Consider the following 22,855-nt stretch of genomic DNA (forward strand, 5'->3'; position numbering starts at 1 on the left):
TTCTCATATTTAGTACTTACTTCCTTATTCCTGTCAACATGTTAACATGTAAAAGTATAAAGAGCAATGGAAGCGAGGCCTCACTTGAAAGCATTGCATTTCAACCCGCGAGGTATATCGGTCAATTCGCGGACATTCAGAGTTTATATACAGGTCATCACCGGAGTTGGCGGCCAGTAAAATAATCGTAATATAATAAAGACGCTATCCGTGAACTAGGTGACCTGGAATTTTCTTTAGACCAGAAATATGTTAAATGAAGATATTCAGCAATATAATTATGGTATGTAAATAATAGATTCTTAATGTGTTTTCAACAATACAATGATAAATATTATTGTTGATAAATTTAACAATAATTATTCGTCCATATTGCCTAATGTACTAAAGTGATATTATGAGCATGTAACAGTTTATAGGTGTCTATCGCAACCGTTGATTATTTTTGATGTTTCTACTTCATATACACTTATATTAATTAATGCAGCATCATCATACTAAAACAATATACCAGAAAGAGAAAAATAATGCATTTGAATATCAACCGTACTTTCGTTTGACAACTGATCATGCGTTTACGAGTTGAACCTAAATTTAGTTTTAGTGCAGATTTGTTCATACGACACAAAGACACGAAATTGTTTTACGGATCATTTCAGCTTACAGGACTGGGTGGGTCACGTAAGAATATCGAATATAAAATATATTTTTTATAAACAACTGGTAGCAAGGTGAGTTGCAGATAATTAATCAGTAACCACATTTTAACTAACTATTTTGATCTGTTAATTCTTTTCAGCTCAATTCAACAGTGCAAAATGCCCATAATATCACTTTATTAAAGCATTAGCACGATGATAATTGATACTGTTAATAATCGAATCAAATAGCAATGCCCGACAAACCACTAAAACAGGTTTGTTCGAAGAACGCGCCTATAAATACGGATACTTCTCGTGTGGCCGGTTGACTCATATGTTTAAATTTCACTTCCATTCTTCTTTTGGTTTTCTGTTTTGTATCTATAGGTTTATGACCAGCAATATGTTATAATGTAAAATAAGCCGCGAAAACTCCCCGTAATATCCCGTACTGCGTGTGATGCAGCTAAGAACTGCACAGAAAAAGACATTCGCTATCCTTGATCTCATTCATTAAACTATTTACGCCGTACATCTTTTTTAAAGATATTTCTTGTTTATTCTTGGTCTGACGTGCAATAAACCGGTCCTGACTGGTTTAGAGACTGCAGCGAATGGTTTATCACACGTAATCGAGATAAGAATGTCATAAGGGTGTGTTAGCATGTACACTGTGTAATCGATTTCATGACATGGGAATTTTAATAGCAAACAGAATCGGACCGACTGTTTGGGATTTTCAATCGGACTTTCATGACCCCAATCGGTCTAGGACCGACAAAACCGAAAAAATATGATCCCTGAAATTTAAGATGTAGTAAAAATTTAGCATTAAGATGTAATAAACATTTAGTATTAAGATGTAGTATTAGTAAAGCATCAAGATTAATTACAAGAAAAGCAGGTAAATTTCTAGCAAAGTTTATCAAAGGAATAAATTTTTGTTAATCATTGTTTGTTGGTCAATCAAAAACGCTTTGGATTTAGGTTTCTTGAGTTGTTAAAAATCCATGCTTTGGATGGACAAAGTAGTTTATTTATCAATTCCTAACAATTATTAGACTATTATTTTTGTTCTGACATTGTAACAAAAGTATGAAATTGTATGACAACTATTTTTATCTACCTTTGGGACTACTTTTTGAACATTGTTTATGATTAATTCTTTTAAAATCACTTTTTTTTGCTATTTGAAGATCACCAAGCATCATGTTAGAATGAATAATAACTGAACAGAAAAAGTTGCCCTTTAATTGTTGATTTGTTCTGTTAAGATATTTTGAATTCACGACTAAATGAATTGTAATTGGATAAGTGGATAATAGAAGGAACAATCTTTCTGTTACTTCAATTGTTTTAAAGATAATTATGTTAAAGAAGGTGCAAAAAATAATAATTTGCAAAATATATTAGTGTCGGTTATATAATTTATATAGGATATTTGTTGGTTTTGATGGAATATCAATTTTAAATCATAAATCATAGAAAAAAATATATTTTTATATGAGCACAAGTGAAAAAAATGTCAGTGTTCCACTAAATCAAACACATTTTCTCTTTATTTTATGCTTACAAATGATAATGTTTGTATTTTCGCCATTCTGGTCAATCTAATGCCCTGTTGGGTGCCCCACGATACCATTAGATGTATGTTCAAGGCAAGCTAATCCCTATGTATTTATAAACATTTAGTAAGCGGAGAAGTCACTCTTGGTAAAATTGAGGGTCACAATTGTGAAACCAAATATATATAAAAAAATAGATGCAGTAAAACAATAAAAACTGTTAATTTTCACTGCTTGAAACAGTGACTGATCAGTTTTAATCCACTGATATTTCTCTATAAACCACCGCAAACATAAAATAAAAAGATATATTTTAGGTATTATATTGTATTTTTCCTCAATTTTTTTTAAGATTTATGATAAGATTAGGACGTCTGAGGCTATGAGATACTAAATCATTTTTGCAGGTGAAGCCCCACGATCCATATTTCACAACCCAGAATACTACGCTGTGTCTATGCTCCAGGACAGAATCAGTGGCCGAATGCGTACCTTGCACAACAACGAAAACAAAGTCCTTCAACTTTACTTACAGTAAGTTAAATCTATTTGAGCTGCACTCTGGTATAACAGGGCTTATTACGCAAATGTGCACGTAAAGTGTCGTCTAAGATCAGCCTTTTCCAATCAACTCCTTCTGCCTGCACAAGTTTTTGTTTAGATGAGTCATCCTTTAAACAAAAAATTCCATTTTGTAAAGTACTGTCCTTAATAATGCTTAATAGCACACTGTTCCTCGAGCGCAGCTCATACGAACACTGCAACTCCAATATAACGGGCCCATTGTAACTCCAAATCCAATATCATGCGCCCTGTTGTAACTCAAAATCCAATATAACACGCCCTGTTGTAACTCGAAATCCAATATAACGTGAGGTGCTTGGATACTGCTTTTTCCCTTATGTTCCATTTCTGATTAAAATCCATTTTAACAACTTCATGTATTTTTTGAAATTTCAAAGATGGTGGCGCTCACAGTTGATTGATTCAATAGTCAGTTTAACCAAATATAATCACTGAGAGTTTTAAAGACACTCGACAGCTAATTGTTGCTGATCTGTGATTGAATGTCAATAAAGGACTGAACCACTCATTCAATGTTTATTGTTCTTTATGATAGTTGAATAGTTGTTAATGGAAGGTAATTGAGACATTCTAATTACTGTCATATTATTGCAGGTTATTTATATCAAAGGACCATCTGTAAAAGATACTGTGTGTGTTAAATATCCTACTATTCACAGAAAAATACTTTAACTACAGTCAAAACTGAGAACAGCGGTCAGTCAAGGGAAAAGGCCAAAGTGACTATTGTCAACGAGTGACCGCTATTCTCGGATCACCAGTTTTAAGATGGTTGGTCAGTCGGTAGTTTTGCTACCTCGCTACCCCACCCAGTCATTTGCACACAGTCTAAAACAAAGGCTCATTGCCGATAACTAAGCATAATAACATAAATAATTTCTATTACATAATACAGAATGTCTTATAAATTGATTTAATTGTTGTTTACTCATGCATCTCTTTCATTCAGTGAATCCGACAGTTGGCATTACATTCATAAGGATGTATTTTTAAATAAAGATTGTCACATGTCATTGACGTCATGTCCAAACAAGTATAAAAGCAGATTCGCTGTCATTAACCGAAAGTACGGTGTAACTGTATCGTTCTAATTCAAACAAAAAGACGACAACATCTTGTTAAAAATATTTGGTTTGTTATAAAAGTTGCAATTCAATGTATATTTTTCCTGAACACATGATAACTAATCGTTTTATCGCCTTTTAATAACAACACTTGCCAGCTAATAATTGTTTTTTACACCTAATCGGCGATAAAGATCTCTTGACTTTGTCACGCGCTTATGCTTTGTCGTTATGAATGCAGCCGATAATTGTTACTAATACACTTTCTTATTGTTATGTGCACCTGTTTTGTTTGTGTTCTTAATTTTCGCGACTCGAAACGACTGACATGTGACTGTTGTTTTCAGTTCAAACATGACTTTGGGAGTGAAATATACTGGCCCTTGGCCGTTATGGACAATTTAGCATTATTCTCAGGTGTTAATATAGAGTTATTTTCGTCAGGGGGATTTCCAGACTGACCGTTGTCTGCAGTTGACCATTATTCTCAAGTGACTGTTAGGTCAGTTTTGACTGTATCAACAGATTTTTCTAAAAAAAATGTGTACATGTTGCATTCATCAATTTTAATTCTAAATTTATTTGTTGATTATTTGATTATAAGTGCGACCCTATGCCTATATATATATATATATATATATATATATATATATATATATGGATGCATTATTTACTCATGTTTAATTGGAAAAAACATCCCAAAATTCGTTGTTCACCTAATACTTTCGGTAAATAGTGTTTGTTTATGTTTTTTTAAATTCCTAACATTTATCCTCTAGATTGACCAATATGTTAATTTTTTTTAAAGGAAATCTTGATCATATGGGTTAATTGGATATGTATTTAGTCACAAAACACTGGATGTATGCAGAATCAATACAGTATGGCTTACATACAAATACTGGCAAACAATGATAGTCAAACACCATGGCAACCTACCACATTACAAGAACCAATCTTATAATGCTGGCAGTTTATAATGCTGATGTGCAGGTTGGACCCCCTTGACCACGTTATGTTGGAGTTACAGTGTTATATCATTTTCATTATCAGTTAATATATATTATATCAGAATTTTGATTTTTATTTTTTTATGAAAAAAGTTGTTTTATGACATATTGATAGGGTTTAAGTGACTTGGCCACGCACCCAATACCTGTGATCAGCCTTAATGTTTGCACTGTGTTATGTAGAAATTGATATTTTATTACTTATTTACATTAATATTCACAACTTGTTGCTCATACTTCTATATGCTGAAATACCAAAATATTACAGGACAGATTCATAATATATCTTTGATATCACAATTATGAGAAAATATTAAACAATATAGCTATTAGCTTTGTATTCGACTGAACAGGTAAAAACGTTTTTTGGGGCAAATAAACAACAATATCATATAATTTTTTCCTGATTCTAACTTGATTTTATAAAAAAAGATTGCTATTTTAATAAGAAAGGCAATTCAGAACTATATAGATTCTAGGTAAAATTGTGTATTGGCATGTTTATTACCAGTGGTGATGATTATGTGTTCGTTGTGGAAAATATGAGTGATTTGCGATGTATTCATTTGTATCTCAAGATTTGTGTCTTTTTTTCAGTGTAGTAAAATATACATTAACAACCAATTATATCTATTGACAGCTGGTTCGCCTTGCTCAAATGATCTCGTCTTGCATCCCTCGTATTGCTACCCTACCACTTTGCGACCATCCCTCCCCACCACTTCACAGACAAGCACTGCATTAACCTCGCTTCATGTCCAGACCACCTTAGACTTGATTACATCAACCTCATTAGTGTCTGATGATAAACTAAAAATCGGCATGTCAATATTTGGCGGACTGCTTGGCCTAGGTATTGCCGCAGCTTTGGTGTTCGTTATGCTGAGGCGGTGCAAGAAAAAGGAGGAAGAAAGTGAGTGAACTCTTAACCACTTCCATACGTATTTTTACGAACCCTTTACCACTTACATACGTATTTTTATGCATTTGTAGTCCCTATTAAACCCCTTCTTACTAGTTTTGAAGGCTTCATTTCAAACCCGTAGATACTGATGAGCAGCAAACAGCATAGAACCTGAACAGACTGCAAGTTACTGGCAGGCTGTTCTGGTTTTATGCTGTTTGCACATAGCCATGTTCACTTTGCCTCTGAGTAAGAAAGGGTTAATTGTCGTGATTATTTGTGTTATTTTGTTTCATTTTATAAAAATGTTTTATAATAAATAATACATTTCCCACAGCGTTTCCAAATCTCACCCCAAATCAAATTCATTTAAATTACCAATGGCAGAGGTTTAATAGTTTTCTGTGATACCCAGTTCCAAACACCTCGATATAATATTGGTTTTATTATGTTAAATAGCAAATTATTTTACTCATTATTTGTAAAACAAATTATGAATCACATTTAGGTACGGTATTGTAAACTAATTTTGCATTAAAATAAATGCTTTTGAAGTTTAAGTTGCATGATCTTATTGGTTGAGACTTATGCCTGTGTTTCATGCCACCTACACTATTTGATATTTCCTTTGTACTTACTGTTTTTAGCTCAACACAACAGAGAAATGTACATTTAATAGAAATTTTTATATGGCAACCTTTAGGCCTTAAGTTCTTATCTGTACCACTTGGGTCCTAGAACTAGGTCCTCAAGTCATATCTTAGACAAATCTTGTTACAACTCTAGGGTCTTTATAAATGACTTAATTCCAATGAAATTCGTTTTAAATGTTAATCTTGACAATATTTAGACAGAGTTTTAATCTGGGTCTTGTGTGTCAAAAACAAAGTACACATGTTGAATTCTAAGAAACACCTTTTTACCTACTCGAATCCACATTTATGGCTCAATCCTGATGAATATTGGTCAGAATATTTATCTTGACAATGTATTGAACTTTAATACTGAGTCATTGGCGTGAAACAAGTAGGTCACCAATTCAAAGTTTAGAAGCACTTCTAAAGATGGGGGTGTCTGAACACTTAGAGTGTCCGAAAAATTGGAGTAATTATGGTAGTAATGAGTGAATTTATTTCGATAACTTTTGAAATGACAGACCGGAAGTCATATTGGTTGCCCTCACATTCACCTTTACAGTGAAATCTTAACGTCTAAGGTAACAAATCAGCACACCCTATGTAACGTCTGTTTTAAAGATGTTGTTGGAGGGGATGTATCAACCAAATGCAGTAATAGTTTTAATGTTTGAACTTAATGTTGATATGTCGTTGTTTTTTTTTGTAATTACAAAACTCATATTTAAACCTGTCAATAATTATTTGATATGACAAGAAACTTGTTTATGAGGGAGACTCTTTTTCATATTTTGTTTGCTCTGAATTTTCAGAGGCTGAGAAAGAGAAAACAGAGCTCAACGGAGTGCATACCCCACCCACTGCCAAGGCCAATGGTGGGTTTGATGATGTCGTAGTAGATGATGGAGTGTCTGTTCTGACTTTTTCAAACCTGAACAACAACAACAAAGGTTTTAATATTCATTTATTTTGTTATTTAGTCATTATTGCATCCATATATATGTATATATATATATATATATATATATATAATATGTTCCTTTATAATGCCCCATCATTCAACATATGGTGAAGGTCATTGGAATGTTGTCACCTTTGGTGGGTCTGTACTTGTGTGTGTCTAGGGTGGCAATATTATTGCTTGTGTGCTATTTACACGTTTCTAATTTATTCATTCTTTTATTAAATCACTTTTAAATTTGTTAATTTGCTCTTTTAGTCATTCATTAATTCATTTAATCATGTTTGGACAGTCTTCCTTTCTTAATGCATTCTTTGATTAAGAGCTGGTCAATTGTTTTACCGATACTAATGAAACGTAAATTACTTTTATCTCAGATGTAATTGTCAGATAACCTGCATCTCCTTCTTGTCATTGACTGTCGCGTGTAGTGCATAATGCTGCATGCTTCATACATCATCCATTTTTAGCTAATAACCACTTAATAGACTGCAATTTTGCCTCAAGCTTGATGAAATGAGGTCTGAAAGCTAACCATAATCTAATATTTAAACTTTGAGGAAGTGAAGTAAATAACTAGGTCACTAGGTCACATCTGAACAAAATCTTGATTACTCTTTATAAGCCAAATGTATAGTTCCTTCGGGACGAAACATGTTCAGAAAGTTTGATCTCAACAACATTTATCTAAGTTTTCATGAAATTGGGTCAGATTACATTTGTTATTTTGATACCTGTCAGGTTTGCAGAGCGGGATGTGGAGTCAAAACTAGGTTACTGTCAAATTATAGCACTTTTTACACTCAAGAGGCACATGTGTTTCCCAGACTTAAAGGAACTTGGTCATAACATGTGTCCCAAAACGTAATCTGCGGAGTCTGAAACCAGTCATGTAAGCCCCACAAAAGGCATTGAAGGAAATGCATGCTTACTCTCTAGAAATAAAATGTATTGGTAATTGAGAACAGCAGCCAGTCAAGGGAAATGACCAAAGTGACTGTTGTCCACAGGTGACCGCTGTTTTCGGATCACAATTTTAAGATGATTGGTCAGTGTTGGTAGTATTTCTACGTTGTTACACCACCTAGTCGTTTGCATACAGTATAAAACAAAGACTCATTGCCGATAACTAAACATAATAAAAGAATTCAATTTTTCAATTTCAGCTTTTTTAACATGAACCAATCCTCTTTCATAAATGCCTAAAGTTTGTTATAAATGTTGCCAATCAGTGCATGTTTGCCTTTAAAGCTGATCACTCATCCTCTTTTCACCTTATAAAAGCACTCGCAAGTTAATGTTGTTTTTAACAATAAATCAGCGATAAAGATCAATTGACTTTGTTATGCGCTCATGCGTTATGCCTGCAGACGATAATTGCTATTAATACACATTGTTATTGTTAATTTTACCTGTTTCATGCAATTTTAGAAAGTGTTAGGAAGGGTTAGAAAGTGAAGGGAATTGTAAATATAAATAAACAAATAAAAGGGTATAAAATGGCGAAAATTACCTGTCTGCATGGAAGTCGGCATCTTTGCGTCCTTTACAGGTCATAACATTTCCAAATGAGTTGTTATATGTTTCTGTAAATGTGTGGATGAAAAAGTCTTTGCTTACCGGTAATCGCACTAGATTGCCCAATTTTAGAAAAAACGTGAAATAGGTTGAAAAAACCATAAACTAACTCACTATCTAGAATTATCCGTGACATACAATAACATCCGGTCCTTAGAACCACCTTGGAAGTTGAATAAGCTCATTTATCAATGCATCACATAAAGGAGGTGGCGCCCGTGATATTCGTGTTTAGATCATCAGTTAATTACCCCCTGTGATTTGTCTGATGAGGAATCTTGCATGACTTGACTTTGATATAATTAACAAGAAATATCTTTAAAAAAGATAAACGGCGTTGATAGTTCATTGAATGAGATCAATGATAGCAAATGTCTTTTTCTGTGCAGTTCTTAGCTTCATCACACGCAGTAAGGGATGTTACGCGGAGTTTTCGCGGCTTATTTTACATTATTACATATTGCTGGTCATAAACCTTTAGATACAAAACAGAAAACCAAAAGAAGAATGGAAGTGAAATTAAAACATACGAGTCAACTGGCCACACGCGAAGTATCTGTATTTATAGGCGCGTTCTTCGAACAAACCTGTTTTAGTGGTTTGTCGGACATTGCTATATGATTCGATTATTAACAGTTTCGAGAATCATCGCGCTCATGCTTAATACAATAGTCAATATGGTGGAATAATTATTGTTAAATTAATCTTAAATAATATTTAGCATTGTATTGTTGAAAACACATTAATAATCTATTATTGACATATCATAATTATATTGCTGAATATCTTCATTTAACATATTTCTGGTCTAAAGAAAATTTCAGGTCACCTGGTTCACGGATAGAGTCTTTATTATATAACGATTATTTTACTGGCTGCGAACTCCGGTGATGAACTGTATATAAACTCTGACTTTCACACACTGGCCGCGAATTGACCCGAAACCTCGCGGGTTGAAATGCAATGCATTAAAGTGAGGCCTCGCTTCCACTGCTCTTTATACTTTTACATGTTAACATGTTGACATGAATATGGAAGTAAGTACTAAATATGAGAACATAGCCTTTAGTTTAAACGCTTTTGCGCTGGTAATTCTCTGAAAATAAAAGGTGCACGCACAAACTGTATTTATGTCGAGAATTGATTGTAAAACTGTTCTATCTATTGAGCCTTTTCATTAGAGATAAAATTGTTTCATGCAGTAAAACAGTGTTTCAAAGACGCGGATATGTTTCCAATGTTCTGGTGTTATACTCAAACCAGCCAATGGAATAAATGAAGTGTATTCATTCGTACCTAGCCGCAGGAAATTTTATTTGAATATTATCGGACACTTACAAAGGTCAGGTCAGGTGAAAAGCTGGCTTAATACAGCTTACGCCGAAAAAATAATGAGTGGGAGCAGTTTTGACTTGTCTGGGGTTAGGCTTATGATTTTGTGCCATGCATTAACAGATTTTAAAATAATTTTCACACAAGCTGACTTCAATGAGACAGTGTGTCAGACACAAGCTGACTTCAATGAGACAGTGTGTAAGACACAAGCTGACTTCAATGAGACAGTGTGTCAGACACAAGCTGACTTCAATGAGACAGGGTGTCAGACACAAGCTGACTTCAATGAGACAGTGTGTCAGACACAAGCTGACTTCAATGAGACAGTGTGTCAGACACAAGCTGACTTCAATGAGACAATGTGTCAGACACAAGCTGACTTCAATGAGACAGTGTGTCAGACACAAGCTGACTTCAATGAGACAGTGTGTCAGACACAAGCTGACTTCAATGAGACAGTGTGTCAGACACAAGGTGACTTCAATGAGGCAGGATGTCAGACACAAGCTGACTTCAATGAGACAAGGTGTCAGACACAAGCTGACTTCAATGAGACAGTGTGTCAGACACAAGCTGACTTAATGAGACAGTGTGTCAGACTCAAGCTGACTTCAATGAGACAGTGTGTCAGACACAAGCTGACTTCAATGAGACAGTGTGTCAAACACAAGCTGACTTCAATGAGACAGTGTGTCAGACACAAGCTGACTTAATGAGACAGTGTGTCAGACACAAGCTGACTTCAATGAGACAGTGTTTCAGACACAAGCTGACTTCAATGAGACAGTGTGTCAGACACAAGCTGACTTCAATGAGACAGTGTGTCAGACACAAGCTGACTTCAATGAGACAGTGTGTCAGACTCAAGCTGACTTCAATGAGACAGTGTGTCAGACACAAGCTGACTTCAATGAGACAGTGTGTCAGACACAAGCTGACCTCAATGAGACAGTGTGTCAGACATAAGCTGACTTCAATGAGACAGTGTGTCAGACACAAGCTGACTTCAATGAGACAGTGTGTCAGACTCAAGCTGACTTCAATGAGACAGTGTGTCAGACACAAGCTGACTTCAATGAGACAGTGTGTCAGACACAAGCTGAATTCAATGAGACAGTGTGTCAGACACAAGCTGACTTAATGAGACAGTGTGTCAGACTCAAGCTGACTTCAATGAGACAGTGTGTCAGACACAAGCTGACTTCAATGAGACAGTGTGTCAGTCACAAGCTGACTTCAATGAGACAGTGTGTCAGACACAAGCTGACTAAATGAGACAGTGTGTCAGACACAAGCTGACTTCAATGAGACAGTGTGTCAGACACAAGCTGACTTCAATGAGACAGTGTGTCAGACACAAGCTGACTTCAATGAGACAGTGTGTCAGACTCAAGCTGACTTCAATAAGACAGTGTGTCAGACACACGCTGACCTCAATGAGACAGTGTGTCAGACACAAGCTGACCTCAATGAGACAGTGTGTCAGACACAAGCTGACTTCAATGAGACAGTGTGTCAGACACAAGCTGACTTCAATGAGACAGTGTGTCAGACTCAAGCTGACTTCAATGAGACAGTGTGTCAGACACAAGCTAACTTCAATGAGACAGTGTGTCAGACACAAGCTGACTTCAATGAGACAGTGTGTCAGACTAGAATAGCCTCATGTATAGCTTTACAGTCAAGGTCATACTTGACCAAAAAAGGTAAAAATAGAGCAGACATACTTGTTCAAACATCTGTGAATATCTGTGTAAATTTATTATATCTGTGTAAATTCATTATATCTGTCTGATTGCGTCTTTTGCTCATCTTCAGTGATAGGGGCTCTTTAATTATTCTAAAATTAGGCAGTGTCCGAAAAATTTCTTATATTTCAGGTAGCCCACTGGGCTACCAGTAAAAATATTTGGTAGCCCATAAAATTTACCTACAAAATGATAAGAGTCAAGTATTCATGTTTATTTTATTTATTCATCTACATACACATAATACAACAAGTAGTCTGGTGTGACATGCAGTAGACATAACTAATCACTTATCAACAGTATCACACAGTGACACAATGATGTCATTCAGTCCAATATCAAATAGTCTTATTAAACTGCACTCAGTACACATTTATAATAAGGAGTCCTGGCTTTTGGCTATCGTCATCAGCTTCATGTGTCATCAAAGGGTATGTAACTTGTAAGATTCCTGGAATTTCCGAAATCTTTTATTAGCATCATAGTCCTTGTCTGAGAAATTTGGACGCTTAGATGTACTAGACTGTGGCCCATCGAGACATCTCTTCTGAGCACTTGGTTCCTGCCGTCCTGAAGAACGAACCACAAAACGGTCCATTTTGTAATTCAATCTATTTACATAAGTATCATAGAGCATATATAGTTTAAACACATGTGCACATTAATCCAAATTAAATACACAAAAGCTCATAATTCCAATCACTTAATATTAATTCAGTCACATATGGCATTTCACCTTCAAAACTTATTTAATACATTATAATAAATGATACTAAATCGGCGCATCTTATATACAACTCGATCAAATAATTAAAACACTGTTGGTCTCAATTGAAATCAAATTTACCTTAATTATCAACAGTCGCTCCTTCAATCCAATCATTAATTGACAATGCAAACTAATTAGCAGGTGTTGACCGCATTCACACCAGTGTATTAAATACTCATTTTCGGTTTCGTTACGGTTTTGTTGAAGAATCTGTAATGGTTTTGATTTCTGTTTTTTGTTCGGCGTCATTGGATATTTAAATGGACAGTCAACCACGAAAGACGAGAATAGAAAAGTTCTTAAATACCGTTTTTTTTTACAATAATTAGCTTATATTGATTAAAATATCACGATTGGTATATTACATTGTTTGAAAAAAGCTCATATTTTCAGTATATTTGGTCATAAAATGTCGCGAAGTGAAATCGAAAGTACGTCACGAAAATAGGTGACATAACGAAATACACATTATAAAAAACGTAAGTAGATTGATCATTTTAAATAAAAAATATATACGATTCACTAAGCATGCACAATTTGCATTCCTGTGTTAACCACGTGATGATGATGATCAATTTACTAGCGTTATTTATATTTGACTTGAAGCTACCTGGTACATGTACCCAGTAAAATTTATTAACGAATGTACTGAAAATATGAAAATTTAACAACTTTTTTCAAGGAATGATATATACCAGTCGTGAAATTTTGCAACATTTACTAATACTTAAGAAAATACGGTATTTTATATTTTTTCTTTTTTTTTCATTTGTGATTGACAGTCCCTAAAACGACATCAAAAACGTTGTCGCTATAAATCATTGTTGCGGTTAACAAAGAGTTCCAAACTGAGAAATGAAGCATCACGTGTGCAAACTATCCAAACGGCTTATGAGCAGACAACAAATGTTGATTCTGATTGGATGATTAAAATGCACTGTTACAGTTTACAATCGACATTACCGCCAGTGATGGATGACTGATCAGATAATTGATAGCACTTTGTTATCCGATTATAAGCAATACACAGAGTACACACACAAGGTCAGCGTGTTTATTCTGCGTATGTCTGTCAAGAAACCAGGCTACCGCTATTAAAGATTTATAGTAGCCCGGCGGTCGTGAGCTGATAAATTTCAGTAGCATGATGAAACAATTCGGTAGCCCCCGGGCTCCGGGCAATGAATTTGTCGGGCATTGAATTAGGTTTAAAAAGCAGATTTTTCTCACTCAGGGAAGAAATTATTTAAAGAAAAAAAAAAGGGAACATAGATGTTTATATGCATAACATTATGGCCAACATAAAGTTTATTTTGAATTGTAAGTTCTGACATGTACTTATGAATTCTGATAGAATGAGACATCAATACTTTACATGTGTTGTATTAAGAAGACAGTTGTTACAAAGTTCTGGAAACGATCTTGTAACGAATCTTCAATATAGCCATCTAAAAAGAATTTAAAGTCATTTAAATGGCATTGAAATCATATTTATCAGCTCAAACTGTCATGCAGAACACATAAAATATTAATTGTTTGACGTACATTCAAATCAAAACCATTGAACATAGGAAAATCAAAATGCAATAAATGCATTCCTTTTCACAACAGCAGAATTACTCAAGTGTTCCAAAGACTCAAACCACTTAAAGTGTGATGTATCTTTATTTATAAGATAATTGTCACTCAGCATATTATATAGGACTATCAATATAATAAGGATGTGTAGAAGAGTAACCACTTGAGATAGTGTCACTTATTTGTGTATGTTAATGATTTATTTTTTCCAAGTATTAACTCCATTGTCTCTAGAGGCTATTATAGTTAAACTAGTGGGTTTAAACCCTTTGTTTGTATCTCCTAGGCGGGAACAGTATCTGATGATTTGCATGGACAATATCTTCCTTATTGGTGGGAGATTTTTATCAATTAATTGACGAACTTGGTGTGAATTGGACTTCCATCCAACTGTGAGAGTTTGTTTTGTAAGATAAGTAGCTATATTAGATAACACTTCAAGAACCAATGGTCCACATTCAAGTGTGTCACACTGAGTCAACCACCCTTTGTCCTGTTTTATCAAAGATCTCATGTCAAAGTGAAGATAAATTTAAGGTACAAGTGAAATCTGAAGTTAAGAAAACGTTTATTTTTAGGGCAGTATGTTCTTGAAATAAAGGCCAAAATCAAAGATTTTTACTAAAGTTAAGTATTCATGAATAAGGAAACATAATAACAGAATGTCTGAAAGTTGTAGCATTCTTCAAGTTTTGTTTAACCATTTCCCACTCAGAAGCAAAGTGAAAATGGATATGTGCAAACAGCATAAAACCAGAACAGCCTGTGAGTAATTCACAGCCTGTTCAGGTTTTATGCTGTTTGCTGCTCATCAGTATCTAATGGTCGGAAATGACTCATTAAAAACTTGAATCAAGTAAGAAAGGTTTGTAATTAAATTTAACTTTATAATGGACTACAAATGCGTCAAAATACATATCTAAGTGGAAAAGGTTAATGTGGATGAAAAGTTGTTTGCTCGAAGATAAATACGTGAAACTCTTATAACCATTTAAACAACTTAATGTTTAATCTAAAAAGTAAAAGTTTCAATCACAAAATTATAACTATTAAGATACTTAATGCAACTATAAGAGCAATGCTAATTGTCTAGCAGATTCTAGTATCAATTACTGCAATTCAACTTTTCAAGGACAAAAGTCATTTGGTACATTTAAATTGAGTAAAAAATCAATTTAAGGAGACGCCAATCTCACTGTAACAAAATACTTCAATTGAAGTGGTTTGAAGATAACATGCTTATAAAATGTCGGTCAATTGGGAAATGTGCTTGAACTAAACATGTGACTTAAGATTTCTGAAGCACATTTTTGTAATGCATACAAACATGTAATAAAAGGTGTGTAATTTTGAAGCCTTTTTTATAAACTTACTCATTTGAATGATAATTGTGCTATACTTTAAAACTGTTTGTATGCCTCCAACGGGAGTTCAAAGACACAAATTGAAGTTAAGTAAATGCCATGTGTCTGTTTATAAGCCATGTCCAACAGAACAACAGAAGATTATGAAGATATACATCATATATTAGAAAGCTCTTTAAATTTGGCATATAATTATTATAAATTAATTTCACAAGTATGAAATATTAAGCCAATAATTAACGAATATAAATGTCCACATCATCTTCTTTTAAACCATGAAACCATCTGTCTTGTGAAGTACATGGATGTAGTGTAACCTAACACAAGCTGTACATTCAATGTAAACACATGCAGTGTAACATACGGACCTTTTCGTGGCCATTTTGGGAAAAAATGCAATTTTGGGATTGGGAATTCAATGCCCCCAAAAATGGTTTATATTCTGCCATTAAGGAAACCAAATGTTAAAAGAAGTTTATATTTCTTCAACAGCTCTTTTAAGCATAATTCTAGTAATAATGTTTGTGAACAGAACTTTGTGTATTTTAATTGTTTAATAAGAAATATATTATGATTGTTATTGATCAGACTCTAGTTTGCTGAAACTAAAGCAAAATTGTTATTTTCTGAAGTTCAGACAATATAAGTGCAGCACTGAAAACACAACAATGGAATTTGAATATTAGAGACTTTGTCACTGATCTTGCATAGTTAAGATCTTAGGTTTTGTCAGAGATTTAACATGAGTCCAGTTGTGGGGTTTTTTTATTGTCAGGGATCTAATGTTAATCACAATCTAGCTCTTTGTCATTGACCTTAACACAAATTAAAATCTAGGTCTTTGTTAAAGATCTAATATACAATGTTTATCCAGATCTGGGGCTTTGTCAGGAATCTTATATTTATCCAGGTCTGGGGTTTTGTAAGGGATCTTATATTAATGCAGATCTGGGACTCTGTCAGGGATCTTTCATGAATCCAGATTTTGGGCTTTGTGAGTGATCATAGGTGTATCTAGATCTGGGGCTTTCTAACAAATGCCATGTTTTCCTGTGTTTTTAGTTGGACTGCTCCAGTTTAAAAAGAAGCCAAAGTTGTTCCTGCTGTACGAAGACGAGAATGAGCACCATCGTCGTGTGGTGACCACTTTCGGTACATACCTGGTGACGTACTGCCAGTGCGATGTTATGATGGCAGAGTTCACGCTTGATGCCCCGTGGGTACACCAGGATCTGGAGCGGGCTGACTACACTATTGTCGTCAACTCGGAGGGTGCCTTTAGGGCCAACATGTCGCCTAGTTCCAAACGTATGTCGAGTATCAATAGCTTGAGAAATAAATTCAAGCATGAGGAAAGGTATGATAAAATTGTCATGGTATATTTTGAGTACACTGATGAGCAATTCATCATACCAGACATCTGTCCTGGCTTCAAGTACAAGCTCATGAAGCATTTCTCTGACTTCCTACTCCATGTTCACAAGATTCATCGTGCTGACAAAGATCTTGTCCAGTATGACTTGCCCTTGGATGGCAACCTTCAGCATCGTCCCATTGGTCATCAACTGGCTGAAGCTATAGCCCAAGCGATACAGTATGAGCAAAACAAATCAAAGAGGGCCAAGCTTACTGGATTGGATCTGTTGTCCTGGGACAGACAGAATAGCAACGACAGCAGGTTCGATTCTGGGCTTCAGTCTGATATTGGTTCCGCTGAGGCCTTGTCTATCAATGGAAATGAGTTATGGCCCTTTAGACCAAGCTTGCTGGCAATGATTCAAGGCCAGTCTGACACAATCACCATCACTCCCTCTGATGTTGGTATACTTTATGACAACAACTGTAGTCTAGGAAAGCCCTCAGTTGCCAAAAATCGTCCTCACCTGAATATGCCAATGAATCCTGACCAAAGCCCACCACCTATGTACGACAGGCTAGAGTCACACGACTCAGGGCAGGCTGGGTACGAATTCATAGCTCCAGATGATTTTGACGAATCAGATGTACTTAGCAAAACACTATCCAATCAAATGCTACACTTTGTTGATCGTTACGAGCAGACCAGCATGCATGGCTCGGTTCCCTCTGGACGTAAGGTGTATTCTTCAGGTCAGCAGAATGATCTGTCGAAATCCACTCATCCTGGCTATGACAGATCAGCTGATTTGCAGATTTTACAGACACAGTTTGAGAATGATGATGTCATAAGTCTTGGGGGTGTCAGCATCTGAAAAATGGTGTCATTGCATTGGGATAGACATATACAGTTTTTGTTAATACAAACAGCGGCTTTTTTCTGGACCAGGTGTTTATTTAAGAAATAGGCTCAAAATTATCAATTAAAGGTTATGTTGTTGTTTTTGGGAAAGTATCAAAATCTTTTTTTAGACTTCAATCTTTTGTAACAAACTAGTGTATTTTAAGTGACATCATTTTGTTTTGTTAACACACTGGTATATAATTCCAGTTTTGATGTATCTGCTTTGAAAAACGTTTTTGGTTTCATGCATGAACATTTATGATTTTTTGTGCAGCAGGATCTCAATTCCATCCTTTACATTTTTGTTCCGTTTTAATTTATCATGAAAAACATGAATGTTCGCATGATTAATATAAAAATTATAGTTGGTTTTTAACGACATCATTCGTTGTTAATAAGAATATTTTATTCCTTTTGTCATTTGTTCACCTTGATTTTTATTCACAATAAAATACGTTTGGAACGTTCTCTGAATTGTTATACATGTAAATAAAAATTTGGTAACCATAAATTGACTAACCACTAACATCAGCATTAGTGTCATGACATAGCAAGTTTGTTGTGACAAGTGTCTCTTTAAAAAACACAATTTTCTATTGGCTGATACAGTTTGTTTCCCCCAATCCTTAAACGAAATTGTATCAGAATGATTTATGAGTATTACATTTTTAGCTACTTTATTGAGATAACTGTTTTTTGGTTGGAATGTACTGTCAAGTCTGCTTGCGACAAATACATTTATTATTTTTTTGTTTGAAAAATCAGAATGTGTATGACTTTTGTGGAATTCAGGTTTTTGGGGCAATAGCTCATACTTACAAAAGCTGTTTATCAGTGTTGGTGCATGCGACAGTATGTTTGTAAAAAATATAGATTTTATGTTATAATCAGGTTACAGAATATTTACAATTTAAACTTTATATGCAAATATTGCTTTGTATTTAATCAGTTTTCATTATTGTCTTTTTGTGTGTTATGTTTTGTATATGAATAACTTGTTTTGTGTTTAGTTGTATAATTAATTTAATCAGAATATTTTGAATTTAGTATTTGCCCTAGAAATCCACATAGAAAAGTATTGAACTATATTGCCTTATTTTGATTAAATGTTATCATGTCCCATTTTTCGTCAAATCATGACACTTGCCTCGCTCAGAACATTTGTTACCATGATGTCTTAGCCAAGTTCAAAAATGGTTCAAGCCCTATACAAAAACAGCATATTTGAGGCAGGTCAGTTTTCTTTATGTGGCTGCAGTGATATTGTTGTAAACCCTCTTGAAGTCTCATATTGGGCCCAATCATCATGAAACTATCTCAATACATGTATATTGATTCTAATGATAATTCCGACAATTTTAACGAGAGCGCCGATGGCGCTGAAAGCATAGTTGCAAGATACAGGGAAGATGCTGCTGAAGTAAATGTTAAGGTCAAAATATACTAAATAGTTTCCTTATATGTTTCGATATAAAAGCGACAACTTCGAGCGAAAAAAAATACAACATTTTGCACATAGAGACCCCCATAACCATACCTTTTCTTGACGGGCATTCTTAGCTGAATCGATTTAAGCAATAAAAAAGATATGTCATGTTCAAACCAAAAAAGAATTCGACTCAAATAAAAAAATATTCTAGTGGATTGTAACCTTTTGCAGTGCCATTTTTTACTTTAATCTCCAACTTTATCCTATTTCAGGGATTTAGTAGTGAACACCTATGCTTACCCTCTCAGTATCTCCAAACGATAAAACCAGAACAACAGTCTAAAGTGTATAGCATGCCTTCGAGGAAAATATGATGATATGTTTAGAGAGTACAGCCTTCATGACTCGATTATTGAGTATATTGTAACCTTAACGATTGCTGACATCACGAGTCGCCCCCCTTGTTACCAATATGTTCTATTTATAGAAACGGGAATTCCAAATAGTGACGAATGTGAATGGTTACAAAATGACATAACTATGAAAATAAATACGTAGAATTACATTATTTCACGCATACCATTATGCAACCATCCGTTTTCTTTTCCGACTTGATACATTTACAGATTTCCATTTAATATTTTACAGACACAACACTCGTCCAGAATTCGCGCGAATCCATTAAATCCGATGCCACATTTAAACCGTTAGCTCTACTCGTAACGTTAATTTCTGGCTAAAAGTAAATCATTTTAACTTCAATTAACACATCTCTATTACTTTCAAACTCTACTTCATCAAATCCATAGAAAGGCAGGTCAGAATCCATGTCATAAATCAGAAAACATTTGACCTCTCACAGAACAGTAAACAAAGGAAATAGAAATTAGGTGTGAGGTCACTATCAACAAGAACAGAATTGTTTTACGAACGAAATTTGTTTTAGTTTCTTAGAAGTTTTTTTCACGTAAAAAGGTCTTAGAAAAATTCACTAAAAACGGTGTCAGCAATATTCTTGGAAGAAAACGTTAGAAAGACGTTTCAAAAAAAAAATTGTAAGAATTACCATAAACTAAATTAAAAAGATATTTCGTCTGATTTTTGATCAGGTAAGGCTTCATAATGGACAACCGTTTGATGTGTGTTTTCGAAATGTCGTATATACCTTAAGCATAGGTGCGTTGCACCTATGCTAAAAATGGTTCCAGTCCATGGAAAAACATGGCAACCAGGGGGTGAGGCAGTTTTCTTTATATGGCTATTTAAGAATCTTTTCAACACTAGACTAAACATGTTTTACCCAAATCATGATAATGAAACTTGCTCAGAATATTAGTTTGTTTTTATATTATATGTATTAGATGTAAAATAATTCTGAAAACATCACAAAAGCTCCTTGGAACCATTTAGTTTCTTTAGGCTCAGGTCAGCAATTCGTGTTTATATTTTATTTTTATGTAAATAGCAATGTTGAACGTGTCTGATTTATTTTATAAGTTATTGAGATAGGTGTCCAAATATTAACCCATTTATGCCTAGCATCTAGAAAAAATTACTTGGCAAACAGTGAAGACCCAGATGAGACGCCGCATGATGCGGTGTCTTATCAGGATACGGCTGTTTGCTTAAAGGAATTTCTGTAAGAAATATTCTAAATATAGAAATAAATATACTAGACATCCCTAATTTTCGAAATAAATTGATCCACTTTAGAAGGATGGGAGAGTCCACTAGGCTTAAATGGGTTAAATAGCATCATTCAGAGCAGGCTTAAACTTAACATTTTTACATTAAATTAACATTGTATAGTTATTTTTAGAATGATCTAGAAGTTTATATTTGTTATATAATAACATATATATAATATTTGTACAATAACATATATATAATATTTTTACATGCTATGTACTTTATGTTGAACTAACTTGTTTTTATTTTAGATGAAAGTGTGTTATAAAGCATAAATCTATTTTACTGATTACTTTCAAGCTCATTTGTTTGTTTTTCATGTTTCTTTTGTGATGAACAGGTGTACAAACTTTATGCTTACTCACACAAATGGATTTCAATGTTTTTAATTTAAAAAATTGTGTAGATTTTATACTGTGTTATATTATATAATGAATACAAGTATATACATGTACATGGAGACTATGTAGAGTGTTTCAGCTGGACTATGGGAAGGGCAGTTGTTGTAAATTGCATCTTCTTGATAAAAAAGGTTCAATTTATACAATATTGTCGAATTGCATCTGTGAACTGATAAAATTTATCTCAAGTTAAGCCTTGGAAAAAAACAAAATTAAATAAATGAAACATTTATTAAACAATGTTTATAAGAAGCCACTATATATTGATCACAATTGTTTGCAATGGTTTTTAGGAACCTACAATTTAAAAAGAAAATTATGAGTTGATTACATTTGAAAATGGTTATATATTTGAAGTATTATTATAAAGCAAGCCCTTTCTTTTGGGGTAACAATAAGTTCAATAATCCGGTTGTGGTTATCTTACAGCCATAAGATTATCATCAGATCATACACTTTGATAATTGTGCATTTGTTGGCTTTTAACTTTATGGACCTGATCATTGGGCTACCACAAATTTATCAGTCATTGGAGAAAACTCTGACTAAAAAACAGTTTAGAGACAGAGCGCAATAAAAATAAAAATAGTTTTATTCCATTTTCAAACTAACCGGAGGCAGGCTAAAAGCGGAGAAAAAATATTGTGTACATATATGTTGATCAGATCTGCCTTACGCATTCAACTTATTAAATGCTGCCACTTCTTCTTATAACTGTTTAACAAAAAAATAAATGAAAGGTATATGTAGTAAAGTATGCAGGCAACCAAACATCTCTGCTTTAAAAAAAAAATGGATGTGGAAAAAAATTGACCGTGTGGGCCAATAAAATGAATTGTTTGTATTTCATTTTTAAGAATTTGTGTACACCAAAGAGGATGAAAAACTGATGAATTTGTTGTGCTTTATGGTCTAAAGCTTAGAAGCAATTTAACAAAAACACCTAAACAAATAACACATGTTTAGCCTCTTACTAATATTCACATAGTCATTCATATTTATGCATTATCCTATCTTCCATCTTATCAAAATGTTTTATACTTACATAAAGTAATGCTTTATACTTACATAAAGTAATGCTTTATTCTAACATTAAGTAATACTTTATTCTTACATAAATTAATGCTTTATACTTACATAAAGTAATGCTTTATACTTACATAAAGTAATGCTTTATTCTTACATAAAGTAATGCTTTATTCTTACATAAAGTAATGCTTTATTCTTACATAAAGAAATTATTTATTCTTACTTAAAGAATTGCTTATGCTCAACATATTACCAAAAAAATAATTTTTTTATTTATCATTGTTTATAAGTCAGGCAACGATTTGGAGGT

The 22,855-nt window shown here is 33.9% G+C and overlaps 1 protein-coding gene and 1 long non-coding RNA gene across 4 annotated transcripts in view; one reads left to right on the forward strand and one right to left on the reverse strand.

Annotated features, from left to right (window-relative positions):
• The window catches only part of LOC127872520 (interleukin-17 receptor D-like), a 52,678-nt gene extending 32,106 nt beyond the window's left edge, over nt 1-20,572 (forward strand). The window contains exons 8-11 of one of the 3 annotated variants that reach the window (XM_052415851.1): nt 2,614-2,740; nt 5,719-5,778; nt 7,217-7,354; nt 16,800-20,572. In XM_052415851.1, coding sequence (XP_052271811.1) covers nt 2,614-2,740; nt 5,719-5,778; nt 7,217-7,354; nt 16,800-17,968 — 1,494 coding nt within the window. In that variant the 3' untranslated portion in view covers nt 17,969-20,572. Of the gene's footprint in view, nt 1-2,613; nt 2,741-5,505; nt 5,779-7,216; nt 7,355-16,799 lie in introns of all 3 variants that reach the window. The other 2 variants (XM_052415847.1, XM_052415860.1) reach the window with 2 other exon arrangements.
• LOC127872740 (uncharacterized) lies at nt 12,233-13,168 on the reverse strand. Its single transcript, XR_008045767.1, has 2 exons — nt 12,874-13,168; nt 12,233-12,596 (listed from the first exon to the last, which is right to left on the reverse strand). It is a non-coding gene; the product is annotated as an uncharacterized LOC127872740 (long non-coding RNA).
• Nucleotides 20,573-22,855: the final 2,283 nt, after the last annotated feature.

The sequence above is a fragment of the Dreissena polymorpha genome, chromosome 1 (genome assembly GCF_020536995.1).
Source record: "Dreissena polymorpha isolate Duluth1 chromosome 1, UMN_Dpol_1.0, whole genome shotgun sequence".
In the NCBI taxonomy this organism is placed as follows: domain Eukaryota; kingdom Metazoa; phylum Mollusca; class Bivalvia; order Myida; family Dreissenidae; genus Dreissena; species Dreissena polymorpha.